This window comes from Miniopterus natalensis, chromosome 3, assembly GCF_054644295.1.
Source record: "Miniopterus natalensis isolate mMinNat1 chromosome 3, mMinNat1.hap1, whole genome shotgun sequence".
NCBI classification, from domain to species: Eukaryota; Metazoa; Chordata; class Mammalia; order Chiroptera; family Miniopteridae; genus Miniopterus; species Miniopterus natalensis.
Genome location: NC_142083.1, coordinates 94198702 through 94220401, shown reverse-complemented (window position 1 = coordinate 94220401; position 21700 = coordinate 94198702). Strand labels below are relative to the sequence as shown.

General features: G+C 53.0%; 2 protein-coding genes across 4 annotated transcripts in view; one reads left to right on the top strand and one right to left on the bottom strand.

The window, feature by feature from the left end:
• Positions 1 to 59: 59 nt before the first annotated feature.
• On the top strand, positions 60 to 12839 carry TELO2 (telomere maintenance 2). Of its 2 annotated transcripts, XM_016208084.2 has the most exons (21): positions 60 to 294; positions 1020 to 1343; positions 2064 to 2341; positions 4088 to 4156; positions 4454 to 4601; positions 4941 to 5043; positions 5291 to 5359; positions 5500 to 5641; positions 5725 to 5861; positions 6376 to 6455; positions 6674 to 6766; positions 7363 to 7451; positions 7667 to 7758; positions 8040 to 8156; positions 8269 to 8340; positions 9427 to 9591; positions 10069 to 10160; positions 10778 to 10877; positions 11052 to 11116; positions 11392 to 11507; positions 12256 to 12839. In XM_016208084.2, exons 2-21 carry the CDS (start codon positions 1021 to 1023, stop codon positions 12360 to 12362), a joined length of 2457 nt encoding a protein of 818 aa, XP_016063570.2. In that variant the 5' UTR covers positions 60 to 294; position 1020; the 3' UTR covers positions 12363 to 12839. The 2 variants fall into 2 exon arrangements, with proteins under 2 accessions (XP_016063570.2, XP_016063571.2); XM_016208085.2 differs by lacking the exon at positions 60 to 294 and having other exon boundaries at positions 1255 to 1343; positions 2188 to 2341; positions 12256 to 12835.
• A 616-nt stretch (positions 12840 to 13455) lies between these two features.
• The window catches only part of IFT140 (intraflagellar transport 140), an 87560-nt gene continuing 79315 nt past the window's right edge, over positions 13456 to 21700 (bottom strand). For both annotated transcript variants that reach the window (XM_016208083.2, XM_087815738.1), the window contains exon 30: positions 13456 to 13736. In XM_016208083.2, coding sequence (XP_016063569.2) covers positions 13530 to 13736 — 207 coding nt within the window. In that variant the 3' untranslated portion in view covers positions 13456 to 13529. The remainder of the gene's footprint in view (positions 13737 to 21700) is intronic.

Genomic DNA, 21700 nt, shown 5'->3' with positions numbered 1-21700 from the left:
CGATCAGCTGACCCGCGGGCTTAAAGAAATTCAGCGGCACCGCGGCGGGGCCGGGAGCGCGTGCTCCGCGGCCGCGCGCGCTGGGGTCGAGCGTACAGCCGGCGCCTCTGCGACCACAGCGAGTCGGCGGCGGGGCCACCGCGGCGGAGCGGGCTTTGAGCGAGTTGCAGCTACTCCTGGGACCGAGCTGTTGCGCGCCGCTCCGAGATCCCCGCCCGCTGCCGAGGCCCTCTTCCAGTCCCGGAGACCCCTCCCCTCCCACGAGGCCCCCTTCCCTTCCCGTCACGCCGCGAGGTGGGCTTCGGACGCACCCTGGGTAGGGGGCGTGAGGTGCGCCGATCGCTGCCCAGTTAGGCGGCCTGCACACTGTGTACGGGAGCCCTCGCTGACTGGGCTGAGTCGGGAGGCACGAGGCTTTTGGGGACACTCTTGGGCCCCTAATACAGCCTTATCAAGAGGCTGGGTGCACTGGTGACAAACTGGTCAGTCCTGCAGGGGCATCCGATCCGAAATAAATACCCACAGACGGTTGTGGTTTCTAAGAAGGAAGGGAGTTTGCGAGGTGAAAGTCGGAAGTGCATGGATGGGTGCCTCTGGACCAGGGTCTGCCTACCTCGACACTGTTGCCATTTGGTTTGGAGAATCCTCTGCTGTGGGGCTGTCTCGTGCATACGGAATGTTTACCTGGCCCCTGCTATTTCCAGCGTGACAGCTGAAGATGCCTCCAGTTTTTGGCCTGTGTTCCTGGACTGGCTGCCCTAATGTAGAGGGTGCCATAGAGGGCCTCAGGTCCTGGAAAGGACTCTTGGTGAAAACAGTGAAGGATGTGGGAGGGAGAGGATACTGCTAGGTGCAGTAGGGGTGAGGGGGAATGAGGTCCCCTTCCCCAGGAAGCTTACTTAAGAGGCCAGAGGGTGGGGGTTCCTGAGGGTAGGTGGGAAATGCTTCCTTGTCCCAGACTGGGTCCCATGTGGATGCCCATGATTCCATGCACTTCTCACGCCCTTTCCTGTGAACAGGATGGATCCAGTGCGGATCGCCGTCCGGGAGGCTGTTCACATCCTTTCATCTTCTAAGGATGGTGGCTGCATCTTCTCTACTCTGGAGTCCCTGAAGCATTATCTCGGAGGAACAGAGAACCCAGCCCTCCCTGGGGAGCAGGAGGAGTTTGCCAGGGTCCACTTCTCTGCCTTTCTCAGATGTCTTGTTGGCAAGCTGAGCCCTGACTGGCTGGAGCTGCTGCCCAATGGCCAGTTAGAGGAGTTGTGGGCCAGCTTCTTCCTGGAGGGCCCCGCTGACCAAGCCTTCCTGGTGCTGATGGAGGCCCTTGAGGGTACTGCTGGGTGAGTGGGGCTGAGTCTCATTACAGGGTCACTCGTCACATCCAAAGCATTAGCAAGCCAATGGCAGGGCACCTGAAAATTAAAAGTGGTTTGAGTTAATCTCTACCATGGGATAGCCCTTGCTGTCTATCCTGTCCCTGATGTGTAGGCGAGGGGAGGGAGCAGGAGTGTTTGAGTCCATGCGGCTGAGGCAGAGGCAGTGGGTTAGCTCCAGACTGAGGTGACACTGGTGGCAGTGCATTGCCATCCCCTTGGGCCCTCTCCTTCATCCTGTGCTTCCCAGCTCTGCAGTGATGCACTCAGGTGCCCGCAGCAAGCTCATGGGACCACTCACTTGGGGTGGTTCCTAGATTGCACATCAGAGCACAGGACAGTCCTAGGGGGGATGCCTTGCTGTTGGAAAGCTGGGTTTTCAGTGGTTGCTGAAAAAAGCAAGCACCATGTTAAAAGCACTGCCAGGAGAGGGCGGTGGTGTCCAGTATGATTCCAAGGCAGGAGGCTGCTCTGGGCTCCCAGCAGGTCCTCGTGCCCCACTGGTAATTGTAGTTATTTAGCAGCAAGATTTAAATACTCTTCTTTTCAATGTAGGTGGAGGACATGAGGGCCAATTAAGTTGTTGGGATTGCGTGTTTCATGACGGCTGTTGCTACTCCTTTTGGCCGAGGATGCTGAGGGGGGAGGGGCTTGGGGCTCTGCCCATCACACCTGCTCTTGGTTCAGTCCCAGTTTTCGTCTGATGAAGATGGCGAGGCTGCTGGCCCGGTTCCTGAGCGAGGGCAGGATGGCTGCTGTCATGGAGGGGCAGTGTCGGCAGCAGACGGAGTTGTCCTTTCCTCTGCTCCAGGAGGCACTCCTGATGAAGGTGGTGAGCTTGCCCGACCGCCTGGGCAACTGTCTGCAGCATGAGAACCTAGCTGAGTTCTTCCCTCAGAACTACTTTCCTCTGCTCGGGGAGGAGGCCGTGCGGGTGCTGCAGGCTGTCGTGGACTCTCTCCGAGGTGAGGGCCCCTCAAAAGCGTCCCTCTTTCAACCATTTTCTCGGGCTGCCGTCCCCTCCAGCCCTCCCAGGGTGCTTTGCAGTCTCTGGGTGGTGCCATTGGTGGGTCAGAAGTCTCCTGTTTGGGGTGGTATTGACTCAAATGCTGCAGTTTCACCCACTTCTTGGCTATTAACCTTGGAGGTGGAGCTGACTCCTGATTTTTTCAGTTCTTGGGTAGAGACTCGTGAGGCCAGCCAGGTGGGCTGCTCACTGCTGGGTCCTTACTCAGTAACAGCTGGACTGTCCCCAGTCTGAAAACTGGAGTTCTTACTGTGATGAGGGTTCCTCTGAAATGGCTGTTGACTACGGTCTGCTTGTCCTTATTGGCTTGGGTCTGTCTCAGTGTCTTTGTCATTGGTCATCTTGGGTGCCTGGAGGGGCACTGTGGGAGAGGCTTTTTGCTCACCCTCTCATCACAAAGCCTTTGAAGTGTCATTTGTGGGGGCAGGTGTCTTGCCTGGGAGTGTCCAGTACTCTAGCTGCTGAGGTTGTGGAGCTGGCACCAAGTTGGGTGCTGCTCGAGTCCCTTTTTATATGTTGCTTCATGGAGTCCCAGGACCATTCTCAAGGGAGGCAGCATCACTGTCTAGGGCAGGGGTGGGGAACCTTTTTTCTGCCAAGGACCATTTGGATATTTATAACATCATTCGTGGGCCATACAAAATTATCAACTTAAAAAAGCGAGATTTATTGAATTTCGAGTCCTGCCTGTGGTTCCCTTGGCAAGTGATTTTGAGGGCTGGGCCGTATCCATGGGCCCGAAGTTCCCCACCACTGGTGTAGGGGGGAGAGACCCATAGGGAAGTGAGGCTTTTATCTCCCCAGGCCTTCCAGCCCTGCTGCTTTTTGCTGGGTGATGCCAGTAGGTTCTGAAGGTGTCCAGGATGTTTGTGATCTACTTCACTGTGCAGTGGCTATGCAGGCGCCCCTCTTCAGATCACAAACATCACCTTTCCATCGTTGCCGTTGTGCGTGGGTCCCGTCTGAATCCTGGTCGGCTCCGTCATCCTGGCTCCTCTAGTGGAGCCGGGAAGGCCCCCCCCCTTCTTGCTCCTATGTCCTGGTTTCCTCCCTTCCTCCCTCAGCGCTCCACCTGCCCCTGGGAGTAGCTGGCTGCCTTGGCCAGACCCCTCAGCGCTTCTCCTCCCGGTGCTGCAAGTACCCTCCCTACTTCGGAGGAACATTTTGGTGATTAAGTGGGCAAATATGTGTAAAGCTTTGTATTTATTTATATTTATTTATTTTTATTCTCATCGGAGGATATTTTTTCCATTGCTTTTCAGAGAGTGGGAGGGGGAGAGAGAGAGAGAGAGAGAGAGAGAGAGAGAAACATTAACATTGATGTGAGAGAGACACATCCATTGGTTGCCTCCCACACATGCCCTGACCAGGGCTCGGGATTGAGCCTGCACCTGAGGTACGTCCCCTTGGCCAGAATTGAACCCAGGATCCTTCAGTTCCAGGGCTGAAGCTCTAACCTCTGGGCCAAACGGGCTAGGGCTGTGTACAGCTTTTAAAACAGTTATTGGTTCTTCAATTTAGAACAGTCCTATTAAGGTTATGGTTGGATGAGATTGAACAAGCTGGCATTTTCACACCATGGAGTCCGCCTGCCCGGGAATGAGGTCTGTTCCCACCTGTCAGGTGTTCTTTGATAGCCTTACTGCTGCCCTCCTTTAAAATCTCGTTTTCCTTCGTGTCCCAGGTGGCTTGGACTGCTCAGTCTCCTTTGTGTCTCAGGTCCTCGGGAAGGTCTGTGTCTACGGGAGGCAGAGTGAGTGTTTCCTGTCTGGGAAGAAGCCACAGCATGTTTTGGTCCTCTCCCCTGTCCTCCTGGTGGCTGTCCTGGGAGGGGGTGGGTGGTATGTTTCCCTGGCGGAGGGTGGGAGCATTGCTGTGTGTCCCGAAACAGCAATGGTCCCCCTGCCTGGGCCTGGTTGTAGGTGGGCTGATGCCAGCTGTCCTGGGCTCCTTGGCAGGGGCTTGGCTATGCAACTGGTGGGCCTTCGGGCTGCAGACACTGGACGCCCCATGGCCCCCGGCTCAGGGCCTCCTGTTTGCTTTCCCTCAGAGGAGATCCTGGGTGTGCTGGTGCCCAGGCTGATAGCGCTCACCCAGGGCAGCTGCCTCTGGCAGCGGGTGTGCTGGCGCCTGCTGGAGTGCGTGCCTGACCGGGCTGTGGAGGCCGTGCTGACAGGGCTTGTGGAGGCTGCTCCCGGGTAAGGAGCAAGGCACCCTTCCCGCTGCAGATGCTTCTCTTGCAAGAAGGTGGAAGGTGGGATCCAGGTGACACCTTGCCTGCCCTCCCTTTGTACGTAGCCAGCTTCTCCTTCATAGGAAAGGCTGGCCACCCCTACTCTGGGTGAAGTATTTAGCCCTAGATGCAGTCAGATGCACTGAGGTGCCGGGCTCTCCCTCGTTTCCACATTTATCAGGAAGAGGGAGAAACAGGACCTGCTGGGAGCTGAAACGCTCCCCCAGGCTCCCCGGATTAGTGCGGAGCCCGGGGTCCAGCCCGATACGTTAAGATTCCCTCTCTTCTCAACCGTGCTTCACAGGCCTGAAGTCCTCTCTCGACTGTTGGGGAACCTGGTGATGAAGAGTAAAAAGGCCCAGTTTGTAATGACCCAAAAGCTCCTGTTCCTGCAGTACAGATTCACGGTGAGAGTGCCAGCAGGGCTGCGGGCTGTGGGTCGCCTCGGGTCCCAGAGAAGTGACTGCAGCAAGTGTAGCTGGAGCAGTGCTCAGCTGCCTGGGAAACGCCCCTGTCCTTTAGCCCAGACCCCTTCCTGCTCCAGGACTCCTGGGCAGACAGCCCTTGGCCCCCTGGCCTCCCCTGGCCAGGCAGGCGGCAGGTGGGTGGTATCTGCCTGGGGGACAGTGACGAGATGCTCGGCTTCTGTTGCAGACGCCTGTGCTGCAGAGCCTGCTGGGGTACCTGGCCATGGATAGCCAACGGCGCCCACTCCTTGTACAGGTATGTCCTGTCTCGCCCTCAGTCACTGCAGTGTTCCAGGACCACCCACTGGTGGGATGGGGAGGGAGCACCCTTCTGCCTGGGATGCAGGGGAGGCGGGTGGGGCTGTCTGACCAGGCCAGGGCTGTGCTGCCCACCAGGCCCTGAAGGAGCTCCTGGAGACGTGGGGCAGCAGCAGCGCCATCCGCCATGCACCCCTGCCACAGCAGTGCTATGTCAGCAAGGCTGTCCTTATCTGCTTGGCGCACCTGGGGGACACGGAGCTCCAGGACAGCCGGGACGGTGAGCTGGTGGCACGGGCACCCTTTCCCCGTTGCCCCCCTCCCGCATGCGCACGCTCAGCATGTGTACGACTGTGCTTCCAGAGCTGCTGGCCAGCCTAATGGCAGGAGTGAAGTGCCGCCTGGACAGCAGTCTGCCTGCTGTGCGCCGCCTGGGCATGATTGTGGCCGAGGTGGCCAGTGCCCGGATCCACCCTGAGGGGCCTCCCCTAAAGTTCCAGGTTAGCAGTGGTCTCCCCAAGCTGCTGAACCTCCAGCCTCGGTGTCACCTCACCTTCCTGGGTCCTTGCTCATGGAGCATCTCTTTGTTAGTGTTTGGTGGCCATGCTGAGGGTTCATAGCTTAGACTAGGGGAGTGGAGGTATAGCCCCTCCGCTGTGCTCGAGCAGCTCCCCCAGGTGGATCCCTGGGTGTTTAACTCTCAGGCCATCCTAGGCATCCCCTCCTCTCCCTCTGCTGAGCCCTCTGGGACATCCTCGGGGCATTGCCGCATTTACTCCGTCCTGGGGGATTCTTAGCTCCCTCAGGAAGGGTGGGGCCCTTTAGCCTTCAGCACACTTAGCGCTGACCTCTGCCAAGGTGGAGACTTAGAGAGCTGCTTTTGAAAGGCTCTGGCTCTCAGAGGCTGGAGGTGTACAGACCGGGGGCTGCAGTGGGAGGAGGGCCTTGGAGGGGCCCTGGCTCTGCTGCTCTGCCTGTCCCATCCCGACCGACTCCGGATCTTTTCTGTTGTAGTACGTAGAGGATGAACTGAGCCGCGAGATGCTGGCCTTGGCCACCCCCCAGCCCGCTGCTGACAGCCCTTTGGAGACGGGGTGAGGTCTCCCCCCCCTGAGCTCTGGGCATGGTTAGCCAGGTGGGGGCAGTTTCTGCAGGCGTGTTGGACTCCGTCTCATCCTGGACTCCAGTTGCTGAGACAGAAGCTAAAAAGACTAGGGTGGGGGGTGGAAGAAGCGTTTCCTTGGGAGGCATAGGTTCTGGGACCAGAACTTGTGAGGTTGTCCCTGAAGGGTTCCTCTTTGTTTCCCAAAAGCCCATCTATCGCTGCAGAGATCCCTGACAAACAGACTGTAGGTGGTGGAGTCCCCCAGGTGCCGCCTCAGGGCTCTGACTCCGAGCTTGACAGGTAGGAGGGAGATCTCGGGTGGGAAGGCACTGAGGCCTGGGCAGCCCCATGCTGGTGTCAGAGCCCATGAGGTGAACTCAGGGGCCGATGGGCTTGTCTCGAGATGAGGGGTCAGCCTATGGCGCCCTGCTGACTCAGCTCTCTCCAGGCTCTTTTCCCAATGTGAAAACCAGCATGGAGGGGCTCAGCTTCAGTGTAGCCTTAGCCCATCAGCTGTTCTTGAAGCTTCAGGGACTGGGAGATGAATTTTTATTTTTTTATCTTTGGAGAGAGAGAGGGAGGTGGGGGGGAGGGGGAGAAGGGGAAGAGAGAGAGGAGAGACATGGATTTGTCATTTCACTTATTTATGCATTCGTTGGTTGCTTCTTGTATGTGCCCTGACGGGATCGAACCCACAACCTTTGCGTATTGGGACAGTACTCTAACCAATTGACCTACCCATTCAGGGCCTGGGAGATGAATTTTGGTGATTCAAGAGCTTGTCCTGGTGATGGCGGGCGCACCGAGCCTCAGCCCCCTGCTCCCCCCCCCCCCAGTCACCTTTTTTCTGCTCCTGGGTGACACGCAGGCTCTTCCTGTCTTTGTTTCTTCCACAGTGATGACGAGTTTGTCCCCTACGACATGTCAGGGGACCAAGAGCTAAAGAGCGGCAAGGTGCCCATGTATATCCGGGACTGCTTGGAAGGTGGGCCTCTCTCTCCACACAGCATGGGCCCCACTGAGTGCCCCTTGGCAGGGTCCCAACCCTGAGCACAGCCCTGCTCTGGGATGGTTGGGCAATGGGATCCGTTCATGTTCTGGGGATTCACCTGCCTTTTGCCCAGGGCCCAGACCCTGGCTGCTGGCTCTGCCATGGTCAAGGTCAGGGCCAAGGAATGATGGAGTCCTTTCTGGGTTCAGCCCTGACCACGTCTGAGGACTGGGAGCGCTGGGAGGCAGCCCTGCAGGCCCTCGAGGGGCTGGTCTTCAGGAGCCCGGCTGCCACTCGGGAGGTGAGCAGGTAGAGGAGCTAGGCTGTCAGGGTCATGGGGGTGGTGGTGTAGGCAACCTTCTGGGAGGAGCATGTGCCCTCAGGGAACCTGGCCTGGCTTGTGTTCTGTGCTTCAGTGTTCCCTAGGAGTCCTGTGTCTGGGCCTCTACTGGGATGGGAGGTGGAGCACACAGAGCCCCAGGCTCTCCGAGATATGTCCCTTTCATTGTAAGGAAAGCCAAAGACTGTGGGGGGCCTGGGACAGGTTTTGGGGGGCTGAAGCACCCTGAACCATGTTTGTAGGTGAGTGTGGAGCTAGCCAAGGTTCTCCTGCACCTGGAGGAGAAGACGAGCGTGGTGGGATTTGAGGGGCTGCGCCAGAGAGCCCTGGTGGCTGTCACAGTCACAGACCCTGCTCGGGTGAGTCCCAGTGGCTATGAGATGTCGAAGTCATGCCCCCCTGCTAGTGTCTGTGTTGGGGCCCTACCTCCAGGGTTGTGATCCATAGCGACCTCTCATCTGCCTGGTTCAGGTGGCGGAATATCTGACCTCACAGTTCTACGCCATCAACTACAGCCTCCGGCAGCGCATGGACATCCTGGACGTGAGTGCCCCGGGTCCCTGTCCCACTTGTCAGGCCCAAGCTGCCCTAATGGGAGGGGCCAGGCCTGGTGCAAAGCCAGGGAGCAGGTGTTTGCCAAAATCTATGAGGGCAGGACCAGAGGCCTTCTGAATACTATATCACTGCACCTGAGAGCCTGGGACCAACATCTGTCAGATAAAAGGAAGGGAATCTTGTTACCTGCTACAGTGTGGATGAATCTGGAGGATGTTTTGCTAAGTGAAATATGCCAGACACAGAAAGATAAATACTGTATGATTCTTCTTACATGAGGATCCTAGAGGAGTTAAAATCTTAGAGACAAAGTAGAATAGTGGGTGCCATGGGCTCAGGGAGAGGGGTGGGGAGTTAGTATTTAATGGGGACAGGTTAATTTTGGGAAGCTGACGACATTCTGGAAGTGGATAGTGGTGACAACAGTGTGCATGTACTTAATGCCACTGAACTGTGCACTTAACAGTGGTTAAAATTGTACATGTTGTGTTATGTGTATCTTACTAGAGTAAAGCAAATACTAAGACAACACAGAAAATTCACCATTTTACTCTTTACAATTCATTGGCATTTGGTACATTCACAGCGTTGTGTGACTGTCACACCTGTCTACTTTCAGACAAGCTCGCATGACTAGCAGAAGACAGCCCGTGAGCACTCACTCCCCCTCCCGAGCCCCTGTAACCAACCACCAGTCCCTCTTGTTCTCTGTGGATTTTCCTGTTCTGGGTGCTTCCTATCAGGGAAGTCATACTTGTGGCCACCTAGGTCTGGCTTCTTTCACTCGTGTTTTCAGGACCCACCCACACGTGGCCTTCATCACCTTTTCCTGTGACGCAGGGGTCAGGATTAGATGTGCTGGTCAGCAGGGAGCTTGCCCACCTTTCCCTCCTGTCCCCCCACAAAGCAAAGTGATACTGAGATACTTGGAACTGACGCTATGTTGGTCCCTGAACCTCCCCCTTTGAAGACGGCAAGAGCCGCTGGTGCTGATGGGACACTCGGTTTACCTTGAGTGAGATGTTATCCTTCCCCAGAGCGACGGCAGCTGCCCTGAGTCTGTCTCTCCTCCAGGTCCTGACTCTGGCCGCCCAGGAGCTGTCCCGGCCCGGGCGCCTCGGGAGGGCTTCCCCGTGCGGCTCCCTGGGCGCCGCGTCCCAGCCCCGCTGCGCCGGGGCTGCCAGCTGGCGGGCAGTGGTGGACGAGAGGATCAGAGGGAAGACCCGGCGCTTCTCCAAGGTCAGCCCGGACTCGGGTCAGGTCCTCACGGGTGGGAACTTTGGGCAGGCTGGAGGCACTGTCTGCATGGAGGTGCTAGTGTGCTGTGGAGGGAGAGTTTTGGGCACAAACTGAGTGACGAGACATGCTGTAGGGTATCAAACTGAACTGATTTTAAGACATGAGTGCAGAATCAGATGTGAAAAAAAAGCCCCAAGTGTTCTACGTCAGCAGCAGGGGCCCCGGTATGGGCTGTGTTGTTGGGGTCTGCCTAGGCTAGGTGATCTTGCCCCCCAGGGACATTTGACCACATCTGGAGACATTCTTGGTTGTCATGGGGTTGGGTGCTTCTAGCATCCAGCCTGTGGGGTCCAGGGAGGCTGCATACCTTCCCATGGTGCACAGGGAGGGGTGCACGGACCCCTCCATGAGAAGGTCCTGCATGGGGGAGGGAAGGCCGTGCTCTGTGTGCAGCGTGGTGCCCTGTGTGTCTGGCAGGGCGCTTCCAGGCAGGGACCGGCTGGCAGCCCCAACGAATTCAACTCAGTGGCTGGCTACTTCTTCTTCCCCCTCATTCAAGGTTTTGACAGGTGAGTGGGAAGTCTGTGGCTTGGGGAACATGAGCCCTGGATACCTCCGAGGACAGGAGGCTTCCTGGGGGGGTGTCTGAGGTGGGGCTTTGGGCAGCAGCAGGATCATGGATTAAATGATGAGGTGAGGGCATTAGGTGTCACATTTCTTGTCACAGGTGTCAGGTTTGTGGTGAGGCCAGAGCCTCGATGCTGCTAATGCTCTGCCCACCCCTCCTTTGCCCTTGTTCAGCCTCAGCCTGCGTGGGCTAAGGATGTCCCCTTGGCCACCATCACACAGGGTATGATTCTCTGGTGATGTGGGGAGGGCCAGGGACTGGAGCCCTTCCCTTCAGAGGCAAGCCTGGGGCTGCCACCTTTGCTGTGTGTGGCCCAGTGGTGGCTTTGTATCCCTCAAGTGCCATGGCCCCTCCTTCCTGACCCAGGCCCTGGCTTGTGCCAGGCAGCATTGCAGTGTGACTGGGTGTCTAACACCTTTCCCATATAGCTTGGGTGCCACATGGGAATAGGTGGTAAGGAGCAGCATCCAGGGGGCAGGGATATACATTGGCAGCCCAGGAGGCTGGGGAGTTGGCTGAGTGCCTGGCCTGTGCCATTTGCTTGATTCTGTGTTATAGGCCTCTGGTGACCTTCGACCTTTTGGGAGATGACCAGTTGGTTCTTGGAAAACTGGTCCACACCTTGGGGATCCTGATGTACCTGGCTGTGAATACCACGGTGAGCCGGGAGATGGCAGCTGACGGCCCCCACCTTGTGCGGAGTGTGTGCGAGCGCTTTGTTCTTCCCATGGACCTCAGCTAGGTCCAAGGGATAGGAGTGTTTGGACCTAAGTGTCCAAGGTGGGGACTGCTGGGTGCCAAGATTCCTGCCCACTGGCCTCTGTTGTTTCAGGTGGCTGTGTCAATGGGCAAGGCTCTGCTGGAGTTCGTGTGGGCCCTTCGCTTCCATGGTGACATGTGAGTGGCCAGGGACTGAGAGCAAAGGCCCCACATGGACACGGGGGTGGTGGGGGTAGGGGTGGGGGGACTGAATCCTAGAAAGTGGATATTGGGAGGCTGATGGTGGCTCCCAGGGGTGGCCGAGGGGCAGCTTGGCCTTGCACGAAGGAGGCAGCTAGGCAGGGCCGGGTGAGCTTTTGTTGCTGGATGGCTGCTGCGCTCGGAGGAGAATCGGGGTCTCCCTGGCTAGGCTGCGGCTCTGCTGGGGCTGAGCCCTTGGCCTTGCTCAGCAGCTATGTGCGCCGGGGCTTGCTGTCTGCTGTCTCCTGCGTCCTCCTCAGTGTTCCGGCTGAGCGACTGTTGGAAGACCTGCCAGATGAGCTGCTGGAAGCCCGGTCATGGCTGGCAGGTGAGTTCCAGACTCCAGGCTGCAGTGGCAAGTGGACGGGAGGCTGGTGCAGCCTGCAGGGTTCCAGTGGCTGTCAGGGTGTGTCGAACATCGTGGAGATTCCCAGAACTGAGTGAGCCTGTCCAAGGCCCGGCATGAGTGTTATGTCCCTCTTTATCTGCACTCTAAGTGTCCCCAAGTGTGGGGATGGGAACATGGCCATTGCTGGGGTCACTTTGGGGAGTCCTGCAGAGGGACCTGAGAGAAGGTGCCCTGATGTGGGAGATGGCATCTGTTTTCATTCTGGAAAATTCCAACTCTTCAGAAAGGTTGCAAGACTTAGATTCCCATGCTGCAGGCTTGTGGCACCCAGTGTCCCTTGTCCCAGGACAGGCTCCATTGTCTTGGGGTGCAGGCTCCTTCCTTGGGGTGAGAGCTGCTACCTTGGAGTGACTCTCTGGAGGGATATGTATTTACTCCTCACAGCTGTCTCTCCATCTGGCTAGAGTTCCCAGCCTGGGTGGAGGGAGCACTGCTTTTGCTCAAGGACTCTGTGAAGAGCCCTTTGCTGGTATCTAAGGTGCTTCTCTCACCAGGGACCCCAGCCAGAGGGTTCTGGTGCCACAGGCCTGAAGCCCAGGGCAGCTGGCCACACCAGGCCCCTGCGGGGAATCCGTCAGGAAGACTTAAATGAAACAAAACTGAAGAGGGCTGGCCTGTTCAGCACCATGTAGTGCTGCCTGTGCTGTTTTATTTTCATCTTTGGCAGACGTGGCTGAGAAGGACCCGGATGAGGACTGCAGAATGCTGGCTGTGAAGGCGCTACTGCTTCTGGAGAAACTCAAAGACAAGCTCCTTCCACTGTCTTCTCCTTAGTCCCTTGGCACCATCCCGCTGGAGGAAGGGAAGGCCAGGAGGGCCGAGCACAAGGCCTGAGGAGCCAGGCTGACGCGTGGGCTTTGTGGTACAGCCACCCGTGGTGTGGGCCGTCCAACCGGTACTGAGTGTGTAAGCAGGGAGGCCCCTGCCTGCGCTGCTGTTCAGCCCAGAAGGTCTGAGTGCTCAGCTAAAAGTCCCTGCCAGGGCCTCTGGGTACTGCCCCCAGTGACCGAGCAGCCTGAACGCTGGGGTGGAGGGTCCCGAGGAGGGACACGGGGCAGGTTCTGCAGACGGTTGCAGGGGAGGAGAGGAGGGGCTGCTACTCAGGGCCTGGATGTGCTCCATGGGAGGTGCAAGATGGGCAGAGCAGTGGCTGCTGGGCCCCGTGGGCTTCTTAGCATCGTGTCCTCAACCCCTGTCCTCACCTACAGGCAGGTGATGTTTAAAAAAAACCGACAAAAAAGTAAGAATAAAAGGAGCTACAGGTGCTCAAACCAGTGCTTTGTGGTTCTCACTGCTCGGGCAGGGACCTCAGTGCCCAGACAAGCCATCCAGAGGGGAAACATGAAAACACGGGGCAGGACAGCAGGAAGGGGACACAGGCCTCTGAGGAAATAAACTTTATTAGAGTCTCAGCAGCCGGTGGATGGCCCCCCTCCCCTTGATACCGTGGTGCCAGCTCCTCTCAAAGTGGGAGCTGGTAACAAAAAGAGAACAGGCTGCCTCAGAGAGAATGCACCCAGTGGTCGCTCTGGTGTCTGCTCAGGAATGGTCCTGTGGTCAGGAACTGTGTATCCTGAAACTGTTGGGTGCATGTCAGGCAGCCTGCTTGGGTGCTGGGATGAGGCACAGTGAATATACTAACATCCTCAGTTTGTGAAGTTCTAGAAGTTTCTTCGGCTTTACAATCTGTACTTGGAGAATGCCATGGGAAAAATGAACCAACTCCCTCGGTAGTAAAGGGGCTAAACCAAAATTCCGCAGGACCAGAGACGTGGACGGGATGGCTGAAAAAAACACACTCCCCTTCGAAGCAGGCCAGCCTGTGCCCTGGCCCTCCAGCTATGTATTCAAACACAAAAGGTTCCCCCCCCCCCCAAAGAAAGGCTCTTACTCCTACTGATAATTAGAAAGTTCCAGAAGAGCTTTTGCAGCAGGAGGCCCTCAGGGGTCGTTCTCCACCTCCTCCATCACCTCCTCGTCTACCTCCTTGGAGTCCTCCATGCTGCTGTGGTGGGTCCGCTCAGGCACAGGGCGCGCCAGAGGGATGCCCAAGCCCTGGTGCACGGCATCTACAGTCCGCTGGTTCACGTAGAAGGACACCTTGGCGGCGGGAAGCCGCCTCCGCATCTCCTCCAGATACTTGTAGGCCTGCGGCACACAGAACAGCCATTAGTGGGTTAGCCCACATCAGAGCCAAGGGCCCGTGCCCTTCACTGCGATAAGTGTCCTGAACACCTGCCCCCGGAGGTCACAAGAAAGCCAATCCTGCTTCTCGAGGGAGGGACCTGGGTGCAATCTGCGATTCCCAGCCCTTCCAAGGGCCACCGGTGGTGTCTGAGGACAGCTCAGGCTCTGGTGGTCAGTGCTGTAACCTGTGATCACCACTACCAGCCGAATAGGTACAGCCAGCTTCCTGGAAAGCCCTGTGAGCAAGCAGCCCAGGTATGAGAACCCACATGTGTTTTGGGACCAGGCTCCCTTTAGGATCTGGAAGTACACCCTGATGTACACAGGGAGACCCCGAGGGAAGGATGGATTTGCGTCTCCATCTTTTTCATGCACTCTGGGGCATATGCTTGTCTGCTTGGAGGGCAGGCAGCAATATGTACATGGTTGGTCTTATTTATTTTGACCAAGCATCCACTATACCCCAGTTAATTAGGCCTGATTAATTTGAGTCCCTTGTATGTATGGTCCTTGATCCCAGGCTGGCAAACTATGGAACTGTCAGGGTTTTCCTGTGGAACTTCCTCTGGCCCTGCCAATGTGAATATGTGGAAGAGCATGAGGGCGCCACACAAAGCAGCTTCAGGGTAGGGGTCTGCGGTAGAACCAGAGTGCTTACATCTGCTATGCCTGCTACACCTGCCCACACCTGCTACACCAGCCCACACCTGCCATGCCTGCCTGCACCAGCCCACACCTGCCCATACCTGCTACACCAGCCCACACCTGCCCATATCTGCTACACCAGCCCACACCTGCCATGCCTGCCTGCACCAGCCCACACCTGCCCACACCTGCCCATACCTGCTACACCAGCCCACACCTGCCATGCCTGCCTGCACCAGCCCACACCTGCCATGCCTGCTACACCAGCCCACACCTGCCATGCCTGCCTGCACCAGCCCACACCTGCCCATACCTGCTACACCAGCCCACACCTGCCATGCCTGCCTGCACCAGCCCACACCTGCCATGCCTGCTACACCAGCCCACACCTGCCCATACCTGCTACACCAGCCCACATCTGTCCATACCTGTTACAACAGCCCACACCTGCCATACCTGCCTGCACCAGCCCACATCTGCCCATATCTGCTACACCAGCCCACACCTGCCATGCCTGCCTGCACCAGCTAACACTCACAGGAAGGGCCACCTCATGTGGCTCACAATGTACACTTTATATCGATTCAGAATGTGATCAAGCTCTCTAGGAGCTTTCAGTTTTTCTTTATGAGGAATAGTGATCAAATCTCAGTATTTCTTAAGGATGAAACCTTTAGAGCAATTTTATTTTAGACAGAGGTAACTAAAATATTAAAAGTAAGTAGATAAAGATTACAAAGATAAAAATATAAAGATAAGATATGGGTTTTGGAGAGATGGGCGATGGGCAGAGCACAGCCCCAGGAGCTCGCAGACCAGAGGAAGAGGACCGCCCCTCAGAGAGAGGCTTCTGCAGGTACCAAGCACTTGCCCGCTGTGGGCCAGGCGCTGTGCTAGGCACACAGGACACAGCACGAAGGAGACCGAGGCCGGCCCAGCGTGGTGTGGGTGGCTGGACCTGTATGGGGAGACGAGGTCTGGCAGCAAGGCAGTGCCTACAATAAGGAGAGAGGAGGGAAGCAGGAGCTGAGGGAAGACCCAGGTGTCAGAAAGGACCCAGCGGTGTAACGGCTTGGTGTGCAGAGCTGATTTCTTTAATAAAGGGCAGGAGCAGAGTTTCTAGAAGGGAGATACAGTCACCAAAGACAGATGAAGGGCATAAAAGAAACATTACTGAACGTCCTGTCCCCCGAAGATGTCCCTGTCCAACATCAGGACCCTGCCAGGACTTGACTCTGGACAGGGCACTGGGAACTGAGCAGGCGGGAGGAAAATGAAGTAGGGAGTTTGGGAGTGAAACAGTAAGGGCATCAGAGCAGCAGCAGGGGTGGCCTTAGCCTGCCAGGAGGAAACTCGAATATGCCTAGACTTTCTAAATTTATGTACAGATTTAAAAAAATTTAGTTACTAAATCCCATAGGCTTCAAACAATGGTCAAGACAACAAAGAATTTGTTGAAACTTAAAATGCGATTTTTCTGTTAATTTTGAGGATACGGTGGTCTGAGCATCTCCACAGTCCACTTTTGTCTCTACTTCACTTTTTTCTCCTTGTTGAGATTAGAGTTAGTTGTTTTCTCTCAACAAAAACAGGAGTGAGTGGACGTGGTGGGGAGCAAAGAGGAAATAAGTGCTTAGATCAGGAAATATGGGTTTCATGGTGCTGACCTTTCACACTGGGGGGAGCTGCTGCTGAATTCTGGAAATTTCCTGTGAATTCTGGAGACCTCAGCCTAACAAGGCTGACATAGTTCACCAGCACTATTTCTGAAAATAACTTGTCAATATTCGGTTTGTGAACACTTAGGAAGGGGAACCGAAAGATTCCTTGGGGTCACTGTAGCCTTGCCAGAAACTATCTACTGGTTAACTCAGCTGCTGGTTGAAGGATATGCAGGCACAGGATGTTATGTGGGTTTGGCAAAGTCTATATGACACCCTTTGGAATAAGAAGGAAAAATGCATCCAGGTGTAATTCTTATATTGATTAGAGGATTATGATAGAAAAGAATGAGGAGAGAAGTTTCTGGTAATGGCAGAGTAATTTATATTAGACCAACCTTCCCACACACAATGGTAAGTTGGGCAAAACATAAAGTGCGCTGGAGAACAACCTCGGGCAGGAAGATGGGAGGGAATTGACATTTGGAAGAAGGGAGGAGCATAAGGTGAGTTTCCATCTAATTGTAACTTTATCACATGGGAGGCTCCAGTCACGCCTACCGTGAGAAGCTAAAAGGCACACAGAAAAAAAATACAGGCACATAGAAACCCACACCCTTATTGGCTTAAAAAAACAATCAGAATTGGGGTCAACCATAAAACTGGAATGTGAGGAAATATTGGAAGAGAGAGAGTCACTGAGGGAGAGCTCAAATTCTGAGTGTGAACCCTGCCCTGATCTCTGGTGGACCCTGCACACTTCATGTGGTGGGGACGGGCAGGCTTTAAGGAGTGGACCAAAGCAAAAGTACTGAGCAGAGATTCTAGTGGCTGCCCACCATGGGGGAGAGTTTAGACTCTGAATTGAACAAAGATTACAGTAAGGAGGGAGGGAGGGAAGGAAGGGAAAGAAACAAACAGTAATACTCTTAGGAGGAACATAATGGAATCCAGAGTCTCTACAGTGGGTTATTCCATTGGATAACACTGTATTGAGGCAGGATAGTAAGAGGCTAGAGAAATTCCTTGACAAGTGGAATTAGGGAAACTGAGACAAAATAAACAGGCCAAACAATTTGAGCAATTTATAGTCATCTAATGACACTTAGGAGCAAATGGTTTACACGTTCCAGACCATCCTGGAACAGAACAGCCTCCATTTTCAGTCCTTCAATGACGTTCTTTAAAAATGAAACTAACCAGAAAATAACCCGACTCCTCCCTATGCACATTTTGATGAATCAACGTATTGAATGACACACCTGAAAAGCTAGTAAGTATTCTGTTGAGACCTCCCCTAAGATTCTGGCTGGCCAAAGAAAGATAAAAAGGCTCAAGACAAAGGATTCGCTAGAGCATGCCCATGCCTTGTACCTTTGCTGTTTTTCTCCTAAACTCTAAGGGACCCCACGAGATTTGCAACCAGGGGAGCAGTGGGCAGCCTCAGCTTGACCTGGGCTTACCCCCTGAACCTGTTTTAAGGCCCCCTTTTCTCTGAATTTCTCCTATTGCTTCTTGTACCTTAAGCCTTTCCTTTATTTCACTGTCGTAAGCATTAATAAACATGCTCACAAAATCACTCGGACTTCTCTTGTGAAATCTGTCCTGCATGAAGTCAGGAACCTACACAGTACCAGCAGGCACTAGCCAGACCTGCTCTGGGTCCAGTTCCTGTCCGGTAACAGTATGTCCAAGATACAAAAAAAGTGCTAGACATAAGAAGAAACAGGAAAACTTGACCTATACTCAAAAAGCAAATAATGGAAACCAACTTGACATGATCCAGATGTTGAAATTATCAGCAAAGTCTTTAGAGCAGCCATTAAAACTATGCTCAAGCCCAGCCAGGCATGGCTCAGCAGTTGAGCGTCGACCTAGAATCCAGGCGATCGGGGTTCGATTCCCAGTCAGGGCACATGCCCGGGTTGCGGGCTCGATCAATGACTCCCTCATCATTGATGTTTCTACCTCTCTCTCTCTCCCTCTCCCTCCCTCTCTCTGAGATCAATAAAGATATATTAAAAAAAACCCACACAAACCAACTATGCTCAAGTGTATAAAGAAAAATAGTTTTTAATGAATAAACAAATAGAAAATTTTAGTAAAGAAAGAAAAATGAACTAAATTTAAATTCTAGAACTGAAAAATATAAACTCTAAAATGAGAAATTTGCTGAAGAGGTAAAAAGCAGATTAAAGATAGCTGAGGAAAATCAATGTATTTGAAGATAGGTCGATATAAGTTATCTAACTCAAGTAACAGAGAAAAAAGATCTAAAACAATGAACAGTAATTACAAATGTGTGTCCACTTATATAAAAAGGCCTAACTTTCACTGAAGTCCCAGAAGGAGAGAATAAGACGGAAAAAATATTTGAAGGAAAAATTACAAATTTCCCAAATTTAGCGAAAGACATATATTTACACATTCAAGAAGATCAGTATGAATACAGTGAAAATGTCTATGAACATCATCAGCAAACTACTGAGAAACAAATATAAAGAGAAAATCAGGGAGCAAGGGAGGGGGGTTACAGAGAGCACATGTGCTCCAGAGACCTGCAGAGCATCTGAGTCCTCACCTGAGCAATGACTAGGGCATGCGTGTGAGGAAAGCACCCGAGGCCAGGGAAAAGCCATCAGACGGGCAGGTGGAACGATCCCCAAGGCTGAGCATACAGGCCAAGAGTAGTTCACGCCCCGCCAGCCGAGGTGGGAAGACCTGCCACCCACAAGACACCAAGAGAGCTCTCAGAAGGCATTGCCTTGGTAGTGGCGTGAAATTGGCCCTAGGCTCATGGCTGTTCTGGACCCCCTGACAAAGATAAAATACAGCTGCACAAGGGTCAAACTGTTTCCAAGTAACTTACCCTCATCTCAGAACAAAGCTCAACAATATTTAAAAGAACACACACACACACTCTCCATCACTCAACAACCTAAAACACAATGTTTGGAATCCAATAAAAAATTACCTAGCATGCAAAGAAGCAGAAAAATATGAGCCACAATAAAGAATTAATCTATAGAAACAGATCCGGAGTTGACACAGGAGACAAGGGTTTTACAATAGCTTTTATAAATATACTTCATGTGCTCAAGAAGGTACAGGGAAGGGTAAGCATAATAAAGACAGACATGGAAGATGAAGGGAAAGAACCGATTCAGACTCTCAGGGGTGAAAACTGTATCAGCTGGGAAACATGGGCGATACAAGATCAGAGAAGGGAGATCGGTGAACCTGAAGCAACAGCAAAAGCAACTGCCCAAAATGAGAAAGAGCGAGAAAACCTGGGAAAAAGAGAGAGGGAAGAGATTCAGCTGAGCCAGGGGACAACATATACAAGTATCTGGAGTTCCAGAAGGAGAGCAAAAGGAATAGAAGGGGACTTCCTACAGAGCGAGAGAAAACTTGGGCAGATCATACATCTGATCAAGGAAATGCATCTAGAACACAGACCGCAACCAACAATAAGACGACACCCAGTAAAATGATGGTAAAGGATTTGAATAGTCACAGGGGATGTGCGGACAGCCAGCGAGTCATTACTTAGTCATTAAGAAAGTGGACATTAAAATCACAATGAGATACCACTGCCCACCCACCAGGACGGCTGAATTAACAGACTGATCATACTAAATGTTGCTGAAGATGAGGGAACACACTAGTGTGGGCTGTGAGCTAAATTCGCTGCTTACGCGGAATGCCATTTTTATTTGTAAAAACAATTGAAAGATTAACTGTGGTTATTCAGACTTGAGTATGTGGCAGGCATTTTCTCAAAAAATGAACAAAGCGAAACTGTCACTTTAAGGGGAATAGAACCTGACAGTATTTTTGCTAAGGATAAAATGTGAGTTTTCAAAAAGTTAGAATTTCAGAAACCTTATGTACTGGCCACCATGAGCTACACATCTTCACAACACTTAAAGACTTTTCTGATGAGATTGGTGGTGAATTAACAAATGAGATTTAAAAAATATGAATAATGAAATATGTTAACATTTGCCTAACTCGGTGAACCAATATTTTGCAAATGACCAATATGATTTTACAAAATCATGTACGTGTAAAAGATCCAAGATAGCCCTAGCTGGTCTGCTCAGTGGTTAGAGCGTCAGCCTGCAGACTGAAGGGGCCCAGGTTCCAGCCAAGGGAACATACCTCAGTTGTAGGCTCAATTCCTGGCCCCTGTCAGGGCGTGTACAGGAGGCAGCCAATCGAAGTTTCTCCCTCCCTCCCTCCCTCCCTCCCTCCCTCCCTCCCTCCCTCCCTCCCTCCCTCCCTCCCTCCCTCTCCTCCCTGCCTTCCACTCTCTCTGAAAAACAATGGAAAAATATTCTCAGGTGAGGATTAAAAAAAAAAAAAAAATCCAAGATAGACCAATGGGTCAAATGCAGCAGAGTACAAAAAGTACACTGGTAGGGTTTCAGATTTCTCCCTGCAACTAACTTTTATGAAATAGCACTTGGTGGTGTAGTATCAAAGAAGATCTACAAATATCCAAGAAGGCTATTGAATACCTCTCCCGTTCTGACCTACAGATTGGTGTGAAGCTGCATTTTCTTTATATATTTCAATTAAAACAACCTATTTTACCAAATTGAATGCAAAAGCAGAAATGGAGAATCCAGCTGTCTTGTAAAGCAATACTACTTTTCTCACTAAACTTCTTTGTTTTGGAAAACATATTTTTTTTTGTAATCCTCACCTGAGGATATTTTTTCCATTGATTTTTACAAAGAGTGGAAGGGAGGGATGCAGGGGAAGAGAGAGAGAGAGAGAAACATCAATGTGAGAGAGACACACTGATCAGTTGCCTCCTGCACTTGCCCCAACCGGGATGGAGATTGAACATCATGTAACCCAGGTACGTGCCCTTGATTGAGAATTGAACCTGCAGTCCTTTGGTGTCGGGCCGACACTCCAACCACTAAGCCACACCGGCCAGGGCATGGGGAAAAAAGACTTTTTTAATCCTCACCCGAGGATATTTTTTCATTGCTTTTCAGAGAGTGGAAGGGGGGGGGGTGGGGAGAGGGAGAGAGAGAGAGACAGAGGGAGAGAAACATCGATGTGAGAGAGACACATCAGTTGCACCTGCCCTGACTAGAGACGGGGATCGAGCTTGCAACTGAGATACCTGCCCTTGGCCAGAATCGAACCCGGGACCCATTAGTCTACAGGTCAGTGCTCTAACTACTGAGCCAAACTGGCTAGGGCACAATATATATATATTTTAAATATATCTTTATTGATTTCAGAGAGAGGAAAGGAGAGGGAGAGAGACAGAAACATCAATGATGACAGAGTCATTGATTGAGCCCGCAACCCGGGCACGTGCCCTGACTGGGAATCGAACCCCAATCGCCTGGATCCTAGGTCGACACTCAACCGCTGAGCCACGCTCGGCCGGGCGAAAAAAATATTTTTAATGGAAATATTATTTATGTTAAGATATAGTGGGCTATTTTATTAAGCAAATTAACAAATATTTTACAAATTTATTATTTTTATGTCTAATACAATTAATATTGGTAGATATAATCCACATAAATAGGGTACTCAATAGCTTTCCTAGGACAAAGGGGTCCTGAGACCAAAATGTTTGAGAAGCAC

What these genes read in the sequence shown, in the direction of transcription:
- TELO2 (XM_016208084.2), top strand. Translation starts at nt 1,021, where the DNA reads ATGGATCCAGTGCGGATCGCCGTCCGGGAGGCTGTTCACATCCTTTCA. An exon ending in CTCATTCAAGGTTTTGACAG is followed by an intron (nt 10,161 to 10,777) that starts GTGAGTGGGAAG and finishes TCTGTGTTATAG; the next exon opens with GCCTCTGGTGACCTTCGACC. An exon ending in ACCTGGCTGTGAATACCACG is followed by an intron (nt 10,878 to 11,051) that starts GTGAGCCGGGAG and finishes CTGTTGTTTCAG; the next exon opens with GTGGCTGTGTCAATGGGCAA.